The following is a 16,274-nucleotide window of genomic DNA, read 5'->3' on the forward strand; positions in this document are numbered from 1 at the left end:
GACGAACAACCATCCATCTATTCTAATCCATGGATTGTTGGATGGATGGATTGACGGATGGATTTTAATTCACAAACAGACTGATGGGCTGATGGTAGTCCGTTTCGACGGTTGGTCGGGTGCTTTTGGGATAACGGACGGACGGATAGTGATTCAATGTTCGTCCGATGCTGAACTGTATCCATGTCTCTGAGTGAGGAACACCCCTAGAGTGTCCTTCCATTGACGCTGACACACTCTTCAACACGACTCGATGTGTTGATTGAATGAGCCAGCTCCAATCCTTGATCGTCGATCAATCAATCTACTCACTGAGTCTTTGTCTTCTTGTGAACGCTGTTATCATCAACCTCTGATGATGTGGTCGATGTTGTTGAAGTTGAAGTTGAAGATGATGAAGTCGCTGATGATGAGTCCTCCTCTAAAACAGATTCCTTTCGCTTCAATGTGTTTGATTGATCGATCGCCGATTGAGCAACAGCTGTAGCATCTGTTGCAACTACAGGAGAGATGGTTGGCATTTTGAATGATATCCTCATCATGCGCTTGTTTGGTGACACGTCCCTGACCTCGATACACTCGGTGTCTGCAGGGAGTGGATGCTGGATGACGGCCTCGACGGCACGCTTAGTGGCCGCAACCAGGTCGTCCTTGTCCGAGATGAAGCAGTAGCAATGAATGGTTGGTGGCGGGATTGGCGCTGGTTGGTTTGGCTTGAGGAACACATCCCTAAAGACGTCGAGGAACTCGATCGATGTCGATGGCAGGTTCATGATGACGTTGTTGAATGGGATAGGTGGGTTGCGACTGACAAGGTCGCGAACAAAGTCGCGAGCATCCATGTTGGCAATCTCGACCAATGTCGTCGCCTTGTTTCTCGCAGCGTTCTCGCGCATATACTTGACGGAGCTTGGGTTGAGGTCGTTGGCATACACTGTGCATTTGCTCAGCTTGGCGGCGGGCACGGCGAATGGGCCAACGCCCGCAAACATGTCCATTATGACGTCGCTCTGACGGAACTTCTTGATTAGGTTGGTGTGCTCGTACTGCAGACGACTGTTCCAGTAGACCTCGGCAAAGTTGAATCGGAATAGACAATCATTCTCCTTGATCTCAGCCTCGAGGTCGTTCTCGCCGGCCAGCAACTCGTAGTTGAATGTGCGGAACACAGTGTCGATCTTGCCCACCTTGTTCAACACGGTCCTAATCTGCGGGCGCTTCTTATCCAATATGATCTGACCTATTACCGACTTGTATGGTAGCAGTTCAGCCTTTAGATTCAAATGAGCTATATGACCAATGCGTTCAAATGCATGAGGTATTGGCAAGTTCTCTGGCAACACACTCCTCATCACCTCCTCATAAGTGAAGTTGTTATAATTCAAGTCAACCTTATGATCAACAACCTCTATCTTATTAGTCTTTAAGAATGTTTGTAACTTCTCTGGTAGTTGTGACTCTGCGAGGTTGATTGTATTAGTCTCTCACAAACTCGCTCAATCAATCAATCAATCAAGTTAATGATACACATACGATTGGCAAGTGTCTCACTTAGTAGTACTAGTTTCTTATCTGTTGATTCGTTGGTGTCTATTATATGTTTGATCCTATCTCTTATGAATAGGTAACCTTTGAACTCTTGAGTCAATGTCTTTAGCATTGACTTGTTGACCAGTAGACCAACTATTGACAATGACCTATTAAACATCTCTTTATTGAGTACTGCCGTTGCTGCTGCTGTTGTTGCTGTACTACTCATATTCTCTCTATCTCTATCTATCTCTATCTCTTCTCACTTTTTCAAAGTCCATAACAAAATAACGAATTATTTCAATGATGTCACTATTATAGTTAATACTTTGTCATCATTATTGGAGATATTGTACAATATGGTAATATCAATCATATATTATGTAGATGTATATATAAAGATAAAGTAATGTATTTGAATCAATCTATAAATAATGATATAGTTGTAAATATCTGTATAAATTATTCAAAAATAATCAATAGTAAATTGGTGACGGGAGGTTCTCGGGAATTCCTGATGCTATTACCATTAAAGACTAATATTGGTACCAATTGAGAGAATGAATTATCAGTTGAGGGGATAATGGTGATCAGATTACAACATGTAGTAGGAAATATATTTCTTATACAAATTATTATTATTGGTTTACAAATAAGATCCCAGGGATACCCAGATTTCAATATGATTAACAAACAATGGCCTTTAGTAATCTACTCGATACTATCTATTGATGGCGATCTATGAAGGACTCAGATCAAAGTTAACTTTGTCCTTCCAAATATTTGTATTATTATTATTTTTATTAATATTAGGAAGGACATGTTACAAGAATATATTTGGTGAATGGTTGTTGATGTGGCTGGGTCTACAAATCAAAATCCGGAAAGGAGATTGGTCAATGGTAGAAGATAAGGTTAGTGATGTTAGAAGGGAAGTCCAAGAATAGAGTACTTAGGACCACCTTACTAATCAAGAATTAGAATCTTTGACGACTGTTGGACAAACAAAAAGACTTAAAGTGACGCACTGCGAGGGTTCGTCTTTTGTGTTCACTTCACTGATTGATTGATTGATTGGATAGCTGAATGATTGAAATTCAAATCTGTCGTCCTTCAATAAGTCCGTCGAGCAGTTAAGCTTTTAAGATTGATCCACCTAAAATATTATTAATAGAATATTTGAGGATGGATTCGCCAGGGGATCAGGATTGAGTCTCGATCTTAACTTCATCACTGATGGAACTTTATTGTTAACAACTAATGTATGAATGGTTGTTGGTAGTTAGGATATAATAGATGGAGGTTGATTATCTGATCCATCGCAAACAACAAACAACTGGTATTCCAGGTCCAAAGGAAGTGGAAGGTAATGGGGTGATGTAGTGTGGTGTGGTGTGGGATGATGACGATAACGATTGAGTCAGTGTGTTAGTTGTGTGATGTGTGTGAGGGTGCTGATCAAATAATTGGGTTGTGTGAGAGGGGCGAGATAGATCAATTACATCTACACACTCAATCATCACTGGCACTGAGATCTACAAAGAGAGGCTGCATTATCGTATCCGTCAGCCTGAACTGAAACCCTTTGGACGCAGCACGCCCCTTGCCTGGAGAATCAGCAACAGACAACAACAACACAACAACAACAACAACTACAACAACAACCTTGTTCTTTCTCCAAACAAACAGAACCTTCTGCTTGCCTGCTGCGGCCTGCCTCCATCTACACTACATCTTTGTTGTTGCATGTTGTTATTGATGTCTACCCCTCACATTCAATCACTCAAGCAATCACTCCTCTCACTCAATCACTCAATCACTCACTGATTCACAAACAAACAGCTACAGAGCGACGTAAACTTACTCACCAATAACTCAGTGCATCGAGCTCGGAGGCTTCGCGGATTGGACAGTGGATGGCAGACGGATGCAATCCATCTTGCATCAGATTTAAATCATATAATGTGTATAAATGGGTACATAGGCTAGGCTGTGTGTGTTGACCTTGGTCTGGCAACGCGTGGTTGGGTGATGCAGTTCCAAGGTGCAAAAAGGAGGAGGAGAAATCACGTTGATCAAGCTCCAAGTACTTGTGACGCCTAACACCAACCTATCACTATCCTATCGTATCGTATCAGTATCGGTATCGTATCCAACAGGCCATCCAAGGGCCATCACTAACACTAACACTAACAATAATAACTTTAGATTATTTGATTTGTCAACAGTATCATCAGTCATCATAACCTTGATCCAAAGTACAGTTAGTTGATCAAACATTAACTAATCGTCGTCGTCGACATCATCAACATCCACATACTCATACTCATCAATCACTCATCACAAACTCAGTCACTCACTTCACTTGTTGTTGATTGTTGTCAATATATCTATCTCTTCATCCAACAACACACACTCGCACGCTCAATCAATCAAACACATAAACACATTAACACACAATCATAGATATATATATACATCAACTCACTCACTCTCTAACTCAATCACTTTGTTTGGACAAATATATACCGCATTGCATCTCATCACCCGGTTGTGTCTGTTGTTGGGTAGTTCCATTCGCGGCATTTCACTCACATTCACCGCCAGCCAGCCACAATCCAGCCACATCCAGTCAACTTCCAGCTAGCTTAGCCAACCAGTCTAAACACCGTCCAGCCCCCGATCCATCCGGTCAACCATCATCCAACACACACATATATACATATATATACAACAACAACAACATAAACATACAACAGGACCTCCTAAACAAGTCATCATCAGCCAGCGACTCGGGACCCATTCTCCACATCTGCACCGTCCATCAATCCATCACACCAACATAGCTCATCTCATCGCTCCTCCAGCTTCCACAATATTTTTTGTTAAATACCGGACTAGCATCCATCTATCCATCCACCAACCAGCATTCATCTCTTAGTCAAAGGACGGAACAAAGACTTGTAACTCATACCTTGTACAATATAATAATAATAATAATAATATAATATTATCTCTCCAACATCCCATCATCATACATATATGTATATTAATTAATTGATTGAATCATCCGCATCCTTTAAACATTTATCCGCCACGGTCCATTCCTTCAATTCAATTGTATTATAATATTATAACCAACCAACATGTATGTATCCGCTCTCTCCCTTATGTTTGATTGATTTCTGATCGATGACTAATTATCCCCGGCCTGCCGATCCAACCCTTCCTCTCCCTCACCCTCACTTAATCACAAAGACTGACTGCCTGACCTTTCCTGAGCCGATTGGGAAACTGACTACGTCTCTGCCACGGAACCCTTGCCTGCCTGCCATCCATCCAACCAACAATCCATCCAACCATCCAACCAAGCAACACACTGATCAAACAAAATGATTGTCTCTCCATCCAACGACAAACTCAATATTATTCCCTCGATGAGGATAAAGAATATCAACTTGTCTAATATATCCTCGCCAAACTCGTTGTCTTGTCCTTCATCTCCCAGCTCAACAAGCTATAGCGCCAACCTAGCTGGCGGATCATACACTAGTGGAGGAGTCAACTACAACTTCAGCCTCAGCACACCACCCTTCTCATCAGTGCCATCATCTGGCATTAACAACAACATCAACAACAATAACTACAGCCTCATTGGACAAACAATGTCTGGCATTGGATCATCATCAGGCCTAAGCTCTCCATCAAGGAAGCAGGCTCAACTCTACAAGGACTTTTGCGCCAGATATCTGACGCTGTCGTCCCTAACAATCCGTCTGTCATCATCACAAGAGTTGGTCACTATTTCCGAAGCACTCAAACTTCGCCACTCAATCTCCACATTGAATCTAAGCCATAACAAGTCTATCAAGGACTTGGATGCCTGGATTGCATTTGGCTTCGCCCTGAAGATGCCCTCGCAGACCATCACCAACCTGGACCTCAGCCACAACTACTTGGGTGCAGAAGGCCTGTCTCCTATTATATCGGACGTTATCCGCGCCAACAAGAGTCTGACCTGGTTGAACCTCAGCTTCAACAGTCTGGACCAAGACGAGAACCACTCCATACTGGAGGCCCTGGTGGCCAACCAGACCATCACCCATTTGGACCTATCATACAACGAGTACCAGCTGTCCTCCGATGTGTCAAAGCGTCTGTGTAACTACATCGCCACGTCCAAGTCGATAGCAACCCTCAACTTTAACAACAATAGTACTCGCAACCCACTCCGCGGACTGCCTGCCGCCATTAAAGCCAACACATCTCTAAAGTGCCTTGACCTCAGCTCTATGACCTTTGCCGACTCTGATGCCCACGATCTGCTACGTGCTTTGCTAAACTCTCCAACAGTCGAGTCAATCAAGCTGTTCCACAGTGTGTTGTCCACATGTAATATGCCATTGGGTGATCGCATCACCGAGGCACTGGCCCTTCGCTACCAAGAGCATGACTTGATTGAAGATGAGAAGCTGCGCGACTCTCTTCAGGGCAGTCCACGTTCATCCACACTGTGCGAGATCCATCCCCTGACCTACTTGAACATTGGAGGCATCAACTTTGGTCGCAAGGGCTTCGCCGCTTTCCTTGACATCTTTAGTCGCAACCAAGATATTGACAACCTGGACATAAGTGCCAACCAATTGAACGAGGCAAATGGTGAGGAGCTGGCCAACTTTATCCAACTCAACGAGTCCATTCGCACACTCAACATTAGCAACAACGGCCTCTACGAAAAGACTGTGGCCATTGCCGACGCACTCAAGAACAACCACTCCATCACCAACCTCAACATGTCCAACACTCGCTCTTCCAACCTCATTGGCAAGGTACTGGCTCGTGCGCTGCCACTCAATCAGACACTGACCGTCCTGGACATCTCGCGTACCAAGTTGGGTCCTGGTGGCCTACTTGACTTTGCTTTGCAACTTGGACTCAACAATATCAAGCTTGAGTACCTCAACTTGGACGAGACCGACCTGGGTGATCGTGGCACCGCCCTCATAGGTGAAGCGTTGCTCACCAACACAACACTCAAGCACCTGTCACTCAACACCAACTCGATCAAGAAGGACGGCGCCAAGAGTCTGGGCAAGGCTCTCAAGAAGAACACAACACTACAAACTCTCCAACTTGGCTACAATCAGATTGATGTTGGTGGTCTCAAGTCCATTGCCAATGGTCTGAAGATCAATACCAAGCTGAGTGAGCTATCGATCAAGAACAACTTCATCCCAGACAAGGGTGGAGTTCAGCTGGCCGAGTCGCTCAAGAACAACAGGACACTGGAGGTGCTCAATCTGCATGGCAACTTGTTTGGCAACAAGTGTGGCATGGCCATCCTCAAGTTGCTCTCCCACAACCACACTCTGATCACAGTCGATGTGTCTCACAATCAGATCGAGAAGGAGCTGCAACAAGAGATTGGTGCTGCCTATCGCAGGAACCAGTACATCACCTCAATGAACATCAGCCAGAGTGAGATGGAGTCAATCACAGACAGCCCACGCTTCTTTGCCAGCCCCAACAGTGCCATCCATCCGAACTACAGCACCGACTCACTCACACACAATCAGATCAAGTCATTCCTGGCCAAGGGTCACCTGTCGCCTACGCTATCATGCTCATCTTTGCCCAATATGGCCATTGCCACGTCTTCAACGATGCCAGCATCTGCACTGCCCTCGCCCACCTCACCACCTATGTCGACATCGTTCTCTGCGTCCTCAAGCTCGCCATCGTCTTCCCCTACCACCAGCCACCTACAGTCATCATCCTCTCCCTGCCTGACGGATGGACATAAGCAGCCCTCACTCATGCGTCGCCATGCACCCATCCGCAAGGAGATGTCAATGACATCGATACTCAGTGGACGCGGACCACTCGCCGCCAGTGCACCTGCCATCACACAACATACCCAGTCAACTGGCAACTGTTCACCATAATATATACCTGTTGTAATTAGTAATTATAGTCCCCTCGCCTTCCAAACAAGCTATACACCATCCATCGTGATCAACTCCACAAGTGTCATTGTTAGACTCAATGACATGTCGTGGGCTGGTATGATGGATCGACCACTACCTTCTTGGAAGCTGCTCCAACGAGCTAACCTTGTAATAAATTATACTCTTTCATTCATTCATTCACTTGACCTTCTTGTCTTGTCTACCTCCAGCATATCTTCATACTTTCACGTCTTCACGACATACGTGGATAGTTGGTTGTTGCTCTGCAAATGGGCCTCTTGCCTCCCATCCGCGAGCCATAGTTTGTTTATTTACAACACTAATGAGTGATACAAGCTAGATGTGTCCATCGAAACCTTCGAATGAATCTGATCTGCCTTCTTCAGAGTGTGCGTGGATGTCCATGTCGCCAGGTGCCATGCTTGACTCGACTGATGGCAGTGGCTGAGACATGAAGCTGGACAGGTGGAAGAATGGTCCAAACGAATCACGTCGCTCCAGTTGATTCCAATCGACATCATGGAACCATGCGTGGTTCTTGATCTCAACGGCATCCAGCTTGGATCCCAATCGCTTGTCGGGATCATAGTGCAACAACTTTTGAACGAGGTCTTTGCAATGATGTGGGAAGCCCGAGGGGAAGTCCACGATGGCCGACTTTGCATTGCCTCGAGCGCCCTCCAAGAAGAAGGCAATATTGCTTTGTGAGTTGTTGTCATTGTCTGGATCCAGTGAGAATGGTGGGTAGCCTGTTATCAGCTCATACAATACGATGCCGACAGACCACCAATCAGCGGCCTTGCCATGTCCCTTTGACAACATGATCTCAGGTGCCATATAGTCCAATGTTCCGCACATGCTCATTGTCCTGTAGGTGCAAGGTATGTTTGTTAGTGACTTGTCCGAGGCACATCATCGTAAGTGAGGTACATACTTCTCATCAATCCTCTTGGCAAAGCCAAAGTCTGCCAGTTTGATGTGGCCATAGTTGTCGACAAGTACGTTCTCAGGCTGGAGTGATTGAAATGTGTGAGTGATGAGTGAGACGCAAGGGCCAGGTCTAAGGATATACATACCTTTAGATCACGGTAAATGATGTTCTGTCTGTGAAGGTACTCAAGTGCCAGGACTATCTCAGCAATGATGAGCTTGGCAGTCCTTTCCTCAAACTGCATCTCTGAGCGAATGTAATTGAAAAGTTCTCCCTTGCCAACATACTCCATGATGAAGTACAGGAATGAGCGTGTCTTGAATGTGGCGAACCTAATGACGTTGATTGAGAGGTTAGTGGATGTATGTCGCATGGTTGAGGTTGACGTATACATACAGCTTGACAATGAATGGGTTGGAGATGGAAAGCATGATGTTCTTCTCATTGAGGATGTGCTCGATTTGTTTGGAGTTGGTGATGCGACTTCGGTTGAGCACTTTGAGACAGAAAGAGATGTTGGTGGGAAGGTGTCGATAGAGACGGACGGTGCCGAACGAGCCAGAGCCAATCTCGGACTGGAATGTAAAATGTGACAGCTTGACAGAGGCCCAATCGATCTGATAGGGGTTGGCACCCGTGGCAGTGGCAGTGTTGCTGGTCATGGACAGAGGCAACATTGGGGGCGGTGACGGAGATGGCGTGTACAGCATCAGGTGGTTCATGGTCGTCTGGATCGCATCATAGGACGCGTTGAGATTAACGTGGTTGTGATGGATGTGTTGAGGGTGATGGAGATGATGTGCAGACATGTTGTGATGGTGATGATTGAGCATAAAAGGATGGCCAACGACTGATGTCATTGTTGTCGGGTATGAGTTGGCCACTGTGTGATGTTGATGTTGATGATGATGTTGTTGTTGTTGTTGTTGGTGATGGTGGGTGGGCTGGAGGAAGATTGGCGTAGACTGTCCGGAAAATGCTTGGCTGGCGGGCGACTGTGGCACCTGGATGGCCACAGGCTTGGAGCTCATCAGGGGTCTATTTACATAGGAGGCGGATGAGGACGAAGCCATACTTGGCGAATAGTCGTCCAGCATGAAAATTGGAGGAGGTCCCGCTGTGGCGGCGACGGCAGACGAAAAAAGTAGGTTGGAGGCGGCGGAGGCAGCACTGGCGACATGTCCAGGGTGGTAGAAAAATGGTGGAGGTGGCGAAGGTGATGGATTTGGCATACCATGCATTGGCTGCATCATTGGCGATGACAATGACATGTGTTGAGCTTTCTGAGCAATAAGTGTTGGTGACACTATTGGCGTGGGGTATGGCTCAGCCTTCTTTGGTTTGGTCTTTGGTGATTTTAAGCTATTATTATTATTGATGTTGTTAATGTTGTTGGCGGTGTTGGTGGTGTTGTTGTTGTTGGACGTGGTGTGTTTATGTTGATTGGACATTGGAACGATGCTGCCAGTGCTAGTGCCAGGGAAAAAGTATGCTTGTGGAGGAGAGATTGAGGAGCTTGGGGAAAATGTTCGAAGTGGCGGAGATGGTGAAGGATTTACAATATTGACAGGATATGATGGTGATGTCATGGAAGTAATGGATCCGTTACCAAAGCCAGAGTTCAAAAAAATTGCGGTAGGATGATGTGGATGTGGTTGGAAATGTGGAGTTGTGGAGGATGAGGAAGAAGAAGAGGAGGAAGATGATGATGGAACAAGTTGTTGATGTTGGTCCATGATGGTGGATGTAGAGGTAGAGGTAGAGGTAGAGGAAGAAAATGTCGTCGAGGAGGATGAAGCGGAGGAGGATTGAATCGGCAGGGCTGAAGAGTCAGAGGCAGCTGATGCAGAGCCCTCCTTCTGTAGCTTATATTTATGAATGGATTCAACGAAAGAATATAATATTGACTTGGCAACCTTGATCTGTGACTTGACATTGAATACCTCATCATTATCATTAAGTATCTGTTATTGTTAGTGAGAGTGTGTGATAAATAATGTTAATTTATGGGATGGAATAATTCCATAAATGGTTTGTTATTTTTGGAACTTACATTGACAAGATGTTCCAGGTTTGTGAGTGAGTTTGTTGATAGACTATACAGTTGGTTGACATAATCTGAAGAGACATAATAATTTGGAAGACCTGGATTGCTTGAATAAAGTGTCATATCCTCGCATTGTCTATTGTGGCTGAATAATTGAAATGATGGATGTGGATTATTAGTATTATTCGTATTATTATTATTATTTGGATGTCCAGACATCAATCCAATCTTAATCCTAATCATACTTGTGATGTTGGTGGAATGTGTCCAGACTTTGTTGTTGATAGTTGTGGACATGTGATAGTGGTGGTGAACTGCTTGGCTCCATCAATGTATTTGGTTCGTCAATAACGATGGTGGCATCCATGATGATTGTCGTCTAGGTGGCCCTGCTTGGGTGTCAGTCCTGGTTGTCAATTGTGATTGGATTTGGATTTGAATTGATTGATTGATTGATTATGTGTGTGTATGTATGTATATTGGATTATTGTATCGGTCACGTGGATTGTAGAATGACTTCTTGAACAACAACAATCAATCTCAAAGTTGACATCAGAGTAGGAAGAGGGGTGGATGTTGTTGGACCTTCACACTCGTCCGTGTCGTCGTGTCGGTAACCCTTTGATTGATTGATTGACTGACTGAGTCGAGAGTGTACCTGAGCTGAACCTGTATGAATGAATGGACCAATCCAAGAAGCCAATCCAAGCCAATCCGGGTAGGGTCTATTAATTAGAGGTATGTATGAAAGCGAGAGAGTGTGTGTGTGTGTGACGGTGTGAGGGAGTGAGATTGTGAGAGCAACAGATGCCGTTATTCCTGGCACCAGGTATGAGAGGTCCTTTAACAGACGACGAATTGATTGATTGTTTGTTTGTTTGATTGTTTCGATTGTGTGTTTGTGTGTGAGAGGGTGTGTGTGTGTGTGTAGTTTGTGGATTGGGCTGCTCGGAGCTTAATCTCGTCTGTTCTGGCGGAATAGTTGCATCAATCGCCCTCTGTCCTTGAACACACATACACACACAAACAAACTAACATCATTCATTCAATCAACCAATCTATCTAACATCCATACAAGGTGGGAATTATCATAAAGTTTTAACGGCGTGCTGCTCACGTATTCAATCATTCATGCTCTGAGGCACAGAGATAGACACAAACCTTGTGTGTAAATCGTCAAGGTTTGTAGGTAGCTAACTTGGTGAGTGAGATGAATTTGACTGAATTTGAGCGATGCATGCACATCGATATTTAATAAATGGATGGGCATTGTAGCATCATCAGTACTGTCTGTCAGTCAGAGGTCTCGCGTGTCGTGGTTGAGGCGTGTCATTTCGAATTTATTCGTCTGGGCTGTATGGTGCAGTGTGGTTTTGAAAGCCCAACCCCTGGACCACCACACACAAACGATCACATTCATGTAGGGTGGGTCACATGAAACATAACAATGTTCGTCAGTGTGTGTTTTTTTGTTTGGAATGATGGAGAGACGAACTATGTTCCATCATCAGGTCGAGATGGTTTGTTCAATCCCCATCACCCCTACCCTATCCTACTTTCTACCAAACCGACTAACTCAATTTTAATCCCAAAGCCAAGACAAAGGCCGCAACCCTGCCCATAAGTACTCACACCCCCTATTCATTACCAGATCAAGGATCAACCTCTCTTCACATTGAATCTTTGATTATGTTTGTTTGCCCAACGAGAATCTAAATTTGGGCCCATACATACCCATCAATCATTCCAAACAAACACACTCACCAATGTATTTGATTGATCAGTGGCCCCATCAAAGTAATCAAGTTTCTTTGCATGTATTACTTACACGTGATCGTCTTTGCGCGTTGCCAAGACCATGGACCGTCCGTGTGAGTGAGAGAGCGATATGATGTGATGTGCAAGGTCTTTCTTTGTTAATGATGTTTATTTGTAGCTTGGTGCAACTTCATGTGCTCCTTCCACATTAACGATTGGTGCTCTGGCGTGCAAAAATAGGTGGCGTAACCTGTCTTGGCGCAATGATTGCACTCCAAGATCGACTCTTCGCCACAATAACTAAATATGTGATTGATTGAATGATGTTGATAGGTGTTTGGTTGATGGGCAAGTCAGGCAAGCATGTAGTAGTATGACCAGATCGAATTGATTGATTGATTGATTGATTGATTGTGGAATGAATGAATGATGGGTCAGTGAACATGTTAACAATCCTAATCAAAGAATATCCTTATTGTGGATCATGGGTTGCATGCATTGGCATTGCCAATGAATGAAGAATAAGAATAACTTACCAACATGGTCTTTGTGGTGGCGCATGGGAATACCTGTACTTCTCAATGACGGCATCACGAGCCCTCTTCTTATCCTTCTCAAATTGGTCTTGGATCTGTAACTGTTGTAGTTGGTGCTGTTGTTGACCCGATGAGAATGCAGAGCGAGGATTGATGCTTGGTGTTGTTTGTGTGGCGACTGATTGACTCTCTTGTTGATACTGTTGGTGTTGCTGTTGTTGTTGTTGTTGGTGATGAATGCTGGGCGTGTAGTAACCACCTGAATACTGATGTTGTTGTTGTTGCTGTTGCTGTTGCTGTTGCTGTTGTTGTTGGTAGGGAGTTGATGTAAAGTGATTGTAGCTATTACTGTTGGATGTCGATGTTGTGCCGTTTCCGACGGACGTGGATTGCAGGGAGAAGTCTGGTGTCGCCTGGAAGATGCTTCCAGAGGTGAACAATGAGGGTGTGTCGGAGAAGTAGTTGTTGGTCGATCCACCAACGCCAAACGATGAAGAGGGCCAGCCGCCAAACAGCGAGTCCTGGGGATGCGCGGCAAACGCCTGGCTGTGACTGCTGTGGAGCGAGTGTGAGTGGCTCGCGGTGTCGAGGTAGCCGTTGGACGTCGAGGACGGGCCAAAGTTGGAGAACACGCTGTAGAAGGGGAATGTGCCTGAGCCATTCATCGTGGGCGTGCCGGTGCCAGTCGACGAGAGGTAGTTGGCCGCTGCCGAGAGCGAGGGTCCTAGTATCGGTGAGCTTGTCAAGGTCGAGTTGTTCATGATGGGCGGTGATGGTGAGGCTGATGCAGAGGCTGATGCCGATGCAGAGGCAGATACAGAGGTGGGCGTCGTCGATGAGGTGTTGTTGATGTTGATGTTGCTGTTGCTGTTGTTGAGAATGTTCGCGGCAATCTGAGGAGGGATGACACTGCCACCGAGGCCGCTGCTCGCGATGCTGCTGAGGAGTGGACTGACGGTGGAGGGCTGTTTGGACTTCAAGCTTCCACTTGTCTTTGGTTTGGATGCTTGATTTAAGGTTGGGTATTCGTCTTCGGAGAGTTCAGTCTGGGGGTGGTGAGCATTGCTGTTGCTGTTGCTGCTGTTGTTTAGTGAGGTTACGTAGTTGCCAGTGTTGCCAGCTGATTGATTATGGTTTAAGATAATAACCGCACTGGAGAGCAACTGTGTAAAAGAATGTTGTTGTTGATTGTTGACTGACGCGGTGGAGGTGGAGGAAGGAATCGGTAAAGGTAGCGGTGCAGGGGCTAAAGGAGGTGTTGTGGCTACAGGTGTCGATGATGGCGTGACAGTGGCAGGTAGTGGTGGAGAAACTGATTGTACAACAATTGGTGTCTGAGTCTGAGTCTGGGAGGTTGGTGTCTGAACGCTTGGTGCTTGAGCGGTGGCGGCAGGTACTGAAGCCTGAGCCTGTTTAGATGGGGTGGCCGCAGCGGCAGAAGGGACGACTACATCTGGCTGCACTGTAATCCTTCTCTTCTCCTCTGGCTCTCTCGTGGTGTAACTGGTCTGAATGGTGAGCTTCTTGGACTTCTTGCCCGGGACGGACCACGAGCCATCGTTGCCAAAGTCCGAGGCTGGATAGGGCTTCTCGCACATGGAGCAGTTTGGCGTGATGGTCTCGTTGATGAACGTGCACAGGCCACAACGCCACTGACCCGCCTTAAGCGTGATCTCCTCCTCAGGGTTGCTCTGGGGCGACGGCGAGTCGCCATCGGACGAAGCGTTCAACTTTGAGCGGTAGTCGTTAAAGTATGCGTCAGAGAGTGGTGCGCCGTACTCAGAGATCGAGTCGGCCATCGACTCGAGCTTGGGCAGTATCCTATCGAGCTGCTGTAGCAGGCGGTCGCGGTTGGACTCGGTGATCGTGGGTCGCTGATCGCTGTTAATGCTATTGAGCACGTCCATCGAGACGACGGAGCCGCGTGTCGTCGACAGCGTCTCGGTGTGAGTGATGTAGGGCATCTCCTCGATGTACACAATCGCGTCGACAACCTGGTGATGGAAACGGATGAGTGACTTTTGTGCCGTCGTCAACTTTGACGCAATCTTCTCGTCCAACGATGAAGATATTCCATTGTTGTTACTCCTGCTGTTGTTCTTGCGTGTAGGTATCTTTAACTCTTTGAACTCTTGTATGCCTTGTGATGATTTAGTGAGTGAGTATGTTTGATCAATCGATCACATGACCTCAATTGTTTAGAAACACATACTGGCTCTTAACTTTGATAGCCTGTCTTTGACATGGCGTAGCTTGCAGTTCCTCTCGAGAAGGTCGAATACTTGTTCTTCGGTGAGTTCGGCATCCTCCTTGGGCAACAACTGTGTCCATTCGTTCCAAATGCCTGTAATCACATCGTCGATCTGCATCTCCATGAGCTTTCCCCTTCGCTTGGCCTGACATGATCGGTTCTTCAAGTTCCTGTCACCCAACACGACCAAGCAATCGGACTTGGAAGTAGTGATTATCTCTGCTAAGTTCTCTGTCTTTATCGCTATTATGTGTCACGTGTCAGTCTCCATTCGATCAATCGATCATTCAAACAAATACTTACATTGTCCATACTCCTCAGACTTGAGGTTGACATCAAAGCCACCCTCGAGGAACAGGCTTTGGACTTCTTTGGCAAAGCGGAGTACTCTGGTGTCGGTGGCAAAGAGGACGACCACTTGAAGGAAGGGACGACGACCGAGCATGCGTGATGGGTTCGATCGACACTGCATCGAGACAAAGTCCTCCGAAGAAGACGAGTCGTCAAGTGACAGTGCGTTAAGTGGTAAAGGTAATGGAGGTTGATGTAGTTGTACGAGACCAGGTGGTAGAGGCAGTGGTGCTGGCACATTGCCATTCATCAGTCTGCCTCCAATGAGCTCTGATATCAGTGGTGTTGTTGTGGAAGATGATGATGATGATGTGTTTGTTGTTGGTTGGGTTGATGAAGCTGAAGAGGAGGAGTAAGTGTTGTTGTTGCCATTGACATAACCATTGGTATGACCATTGCTGTTTCCATGACCATTGATATAACCATTGACATTATTGTTATTATTGTTGTTGTTTGTTGTGCTATTACTATGAGTGAATCGACAAGAGTCGCCCAGTTTACATGTTCCTGACTTATAGTATTTACAAATGGCAGGTTGATACCTTGATGATGTATAAACACTCCCGCTATTACTACTACTACTATTACTATTACTATTATTACTGTTATTATTACTATTGTTGTTGTTGCTATTGCTATTACTATTGCTATTACTACTACTACTACTGCTACTACTACTACTTGATAGTGTAGCGATTGTAGCCATTATATAATATATTATCTATCTATATCTGTATCTATATCGTACGTACGTAATATAACTGTTTGGATCTTTGAACAATTGTGACTTTGACGTGCTTCAAGCATGACTTGAATGAATGAAGTTTTGTTGTTGTTGGGTTCCCAACTACTTTCTTTCTTTCAAATTAGTTTTTTCAAAAGGAAGCGAGTCGCTTCCCAA

General features: G+C 45.5%; 4 protein-coding genes across 4 annotated transcripts; 1 reads left to right on the forward strand and 3 right to left on the reverse strand.

The window, feature by feature from the left end:
- Positions 1-311: 311 nt before the first annotated feature.
- On the reverse strand, positions 312-1,708 carry SAMD00019534_009260 (hypothetical protein; the record flags this gene model as incomplete). The annotated part of the gene is made up of 2 exons (XM_012902893.1): positions 312-1,459; positions 1,534-1,708. Coding segments are annotated over 2 exons (1,323 nt in total), but the record flags the coding sequence as incomplete, so codon positions are not given.
- A 3,214-nt stretch (positions 1,709-4,922) lies between these two features.
- SAMD00019534_009270 (hypothetical protein) lies at positions 4,923-7,475 on the forward strand (the record flags this gene model as incomplete). Its single annotated transcript, XM_012902894.1, has 1 exon — positions 4,923-7,475. The coding sequence occupies one exon, from the start codon at positions 4,923-4,925 to the stop codon at positions 7,473-7,475; it is 2,553 nt and encodes an 850-aa protein (XP_012758348.1).
- Positions 7,476-7,835: 360 nt separating this feature from the next.
- Positions 7,836-10,844, reverse strand: SAMD00019534_009280 (hypothetical protein; the record flags this gene model as incomplete). Its single annotated transcript, XM_012902895.1, has 6 exons — positions 7,836-8,367; positions 8,434-8,510; positions 8,576-8,762; positions 8,827-10,394; positions 10,484-10,622; positions 10,723-10,844. The coding sequence occupies 6 exons, from the start codon at positions 10,842-10,844 to the stop codon at positions 7,836-7,838; spliced, it is 2,625 nt and encodes an 874-aa protein (XP_012758349.1).
- A 1,549-nt stretch (positions 10,845-12,393) lies between these two features.
- SAMD00019534_009290 (hypothetical protein) lies at positions 12,394-16,079 on the reverse strand (the record flags this gene model as incomplete). Its single annotated transcript, XM_012902896.1, has 4 exons — positions 12,394-12,535; positions 12,772-14,911; positions 14,984-15,265; positions 15,326-16,079. The coding sequence occupies 4 exons, from the start codon at positions 16,077-16,079 to the stop codon at positions 12,394-12,396; spliced, it is 3,318 nt and encodes a 1,105-aa protein (XP_012758350.1).
- Between the last annotated feature and the right edge of the window lie 195 nt (positions 16,080-16,274).

The sequence above is a fragment of the Acytostelium subglobosum genome, assembly GCF_000787575.1.
Source record: "Acytostelium subglobosum LB1 DNA, scaffold: scaffold2, whole genome shotgun sequence".
Lineage (NCBI taxonomy): Eukaryota > Evosea > Eumycetozoa > Acytosteliales > Acytosteliaceae > Acytostelium > Acytostelium subglobosum.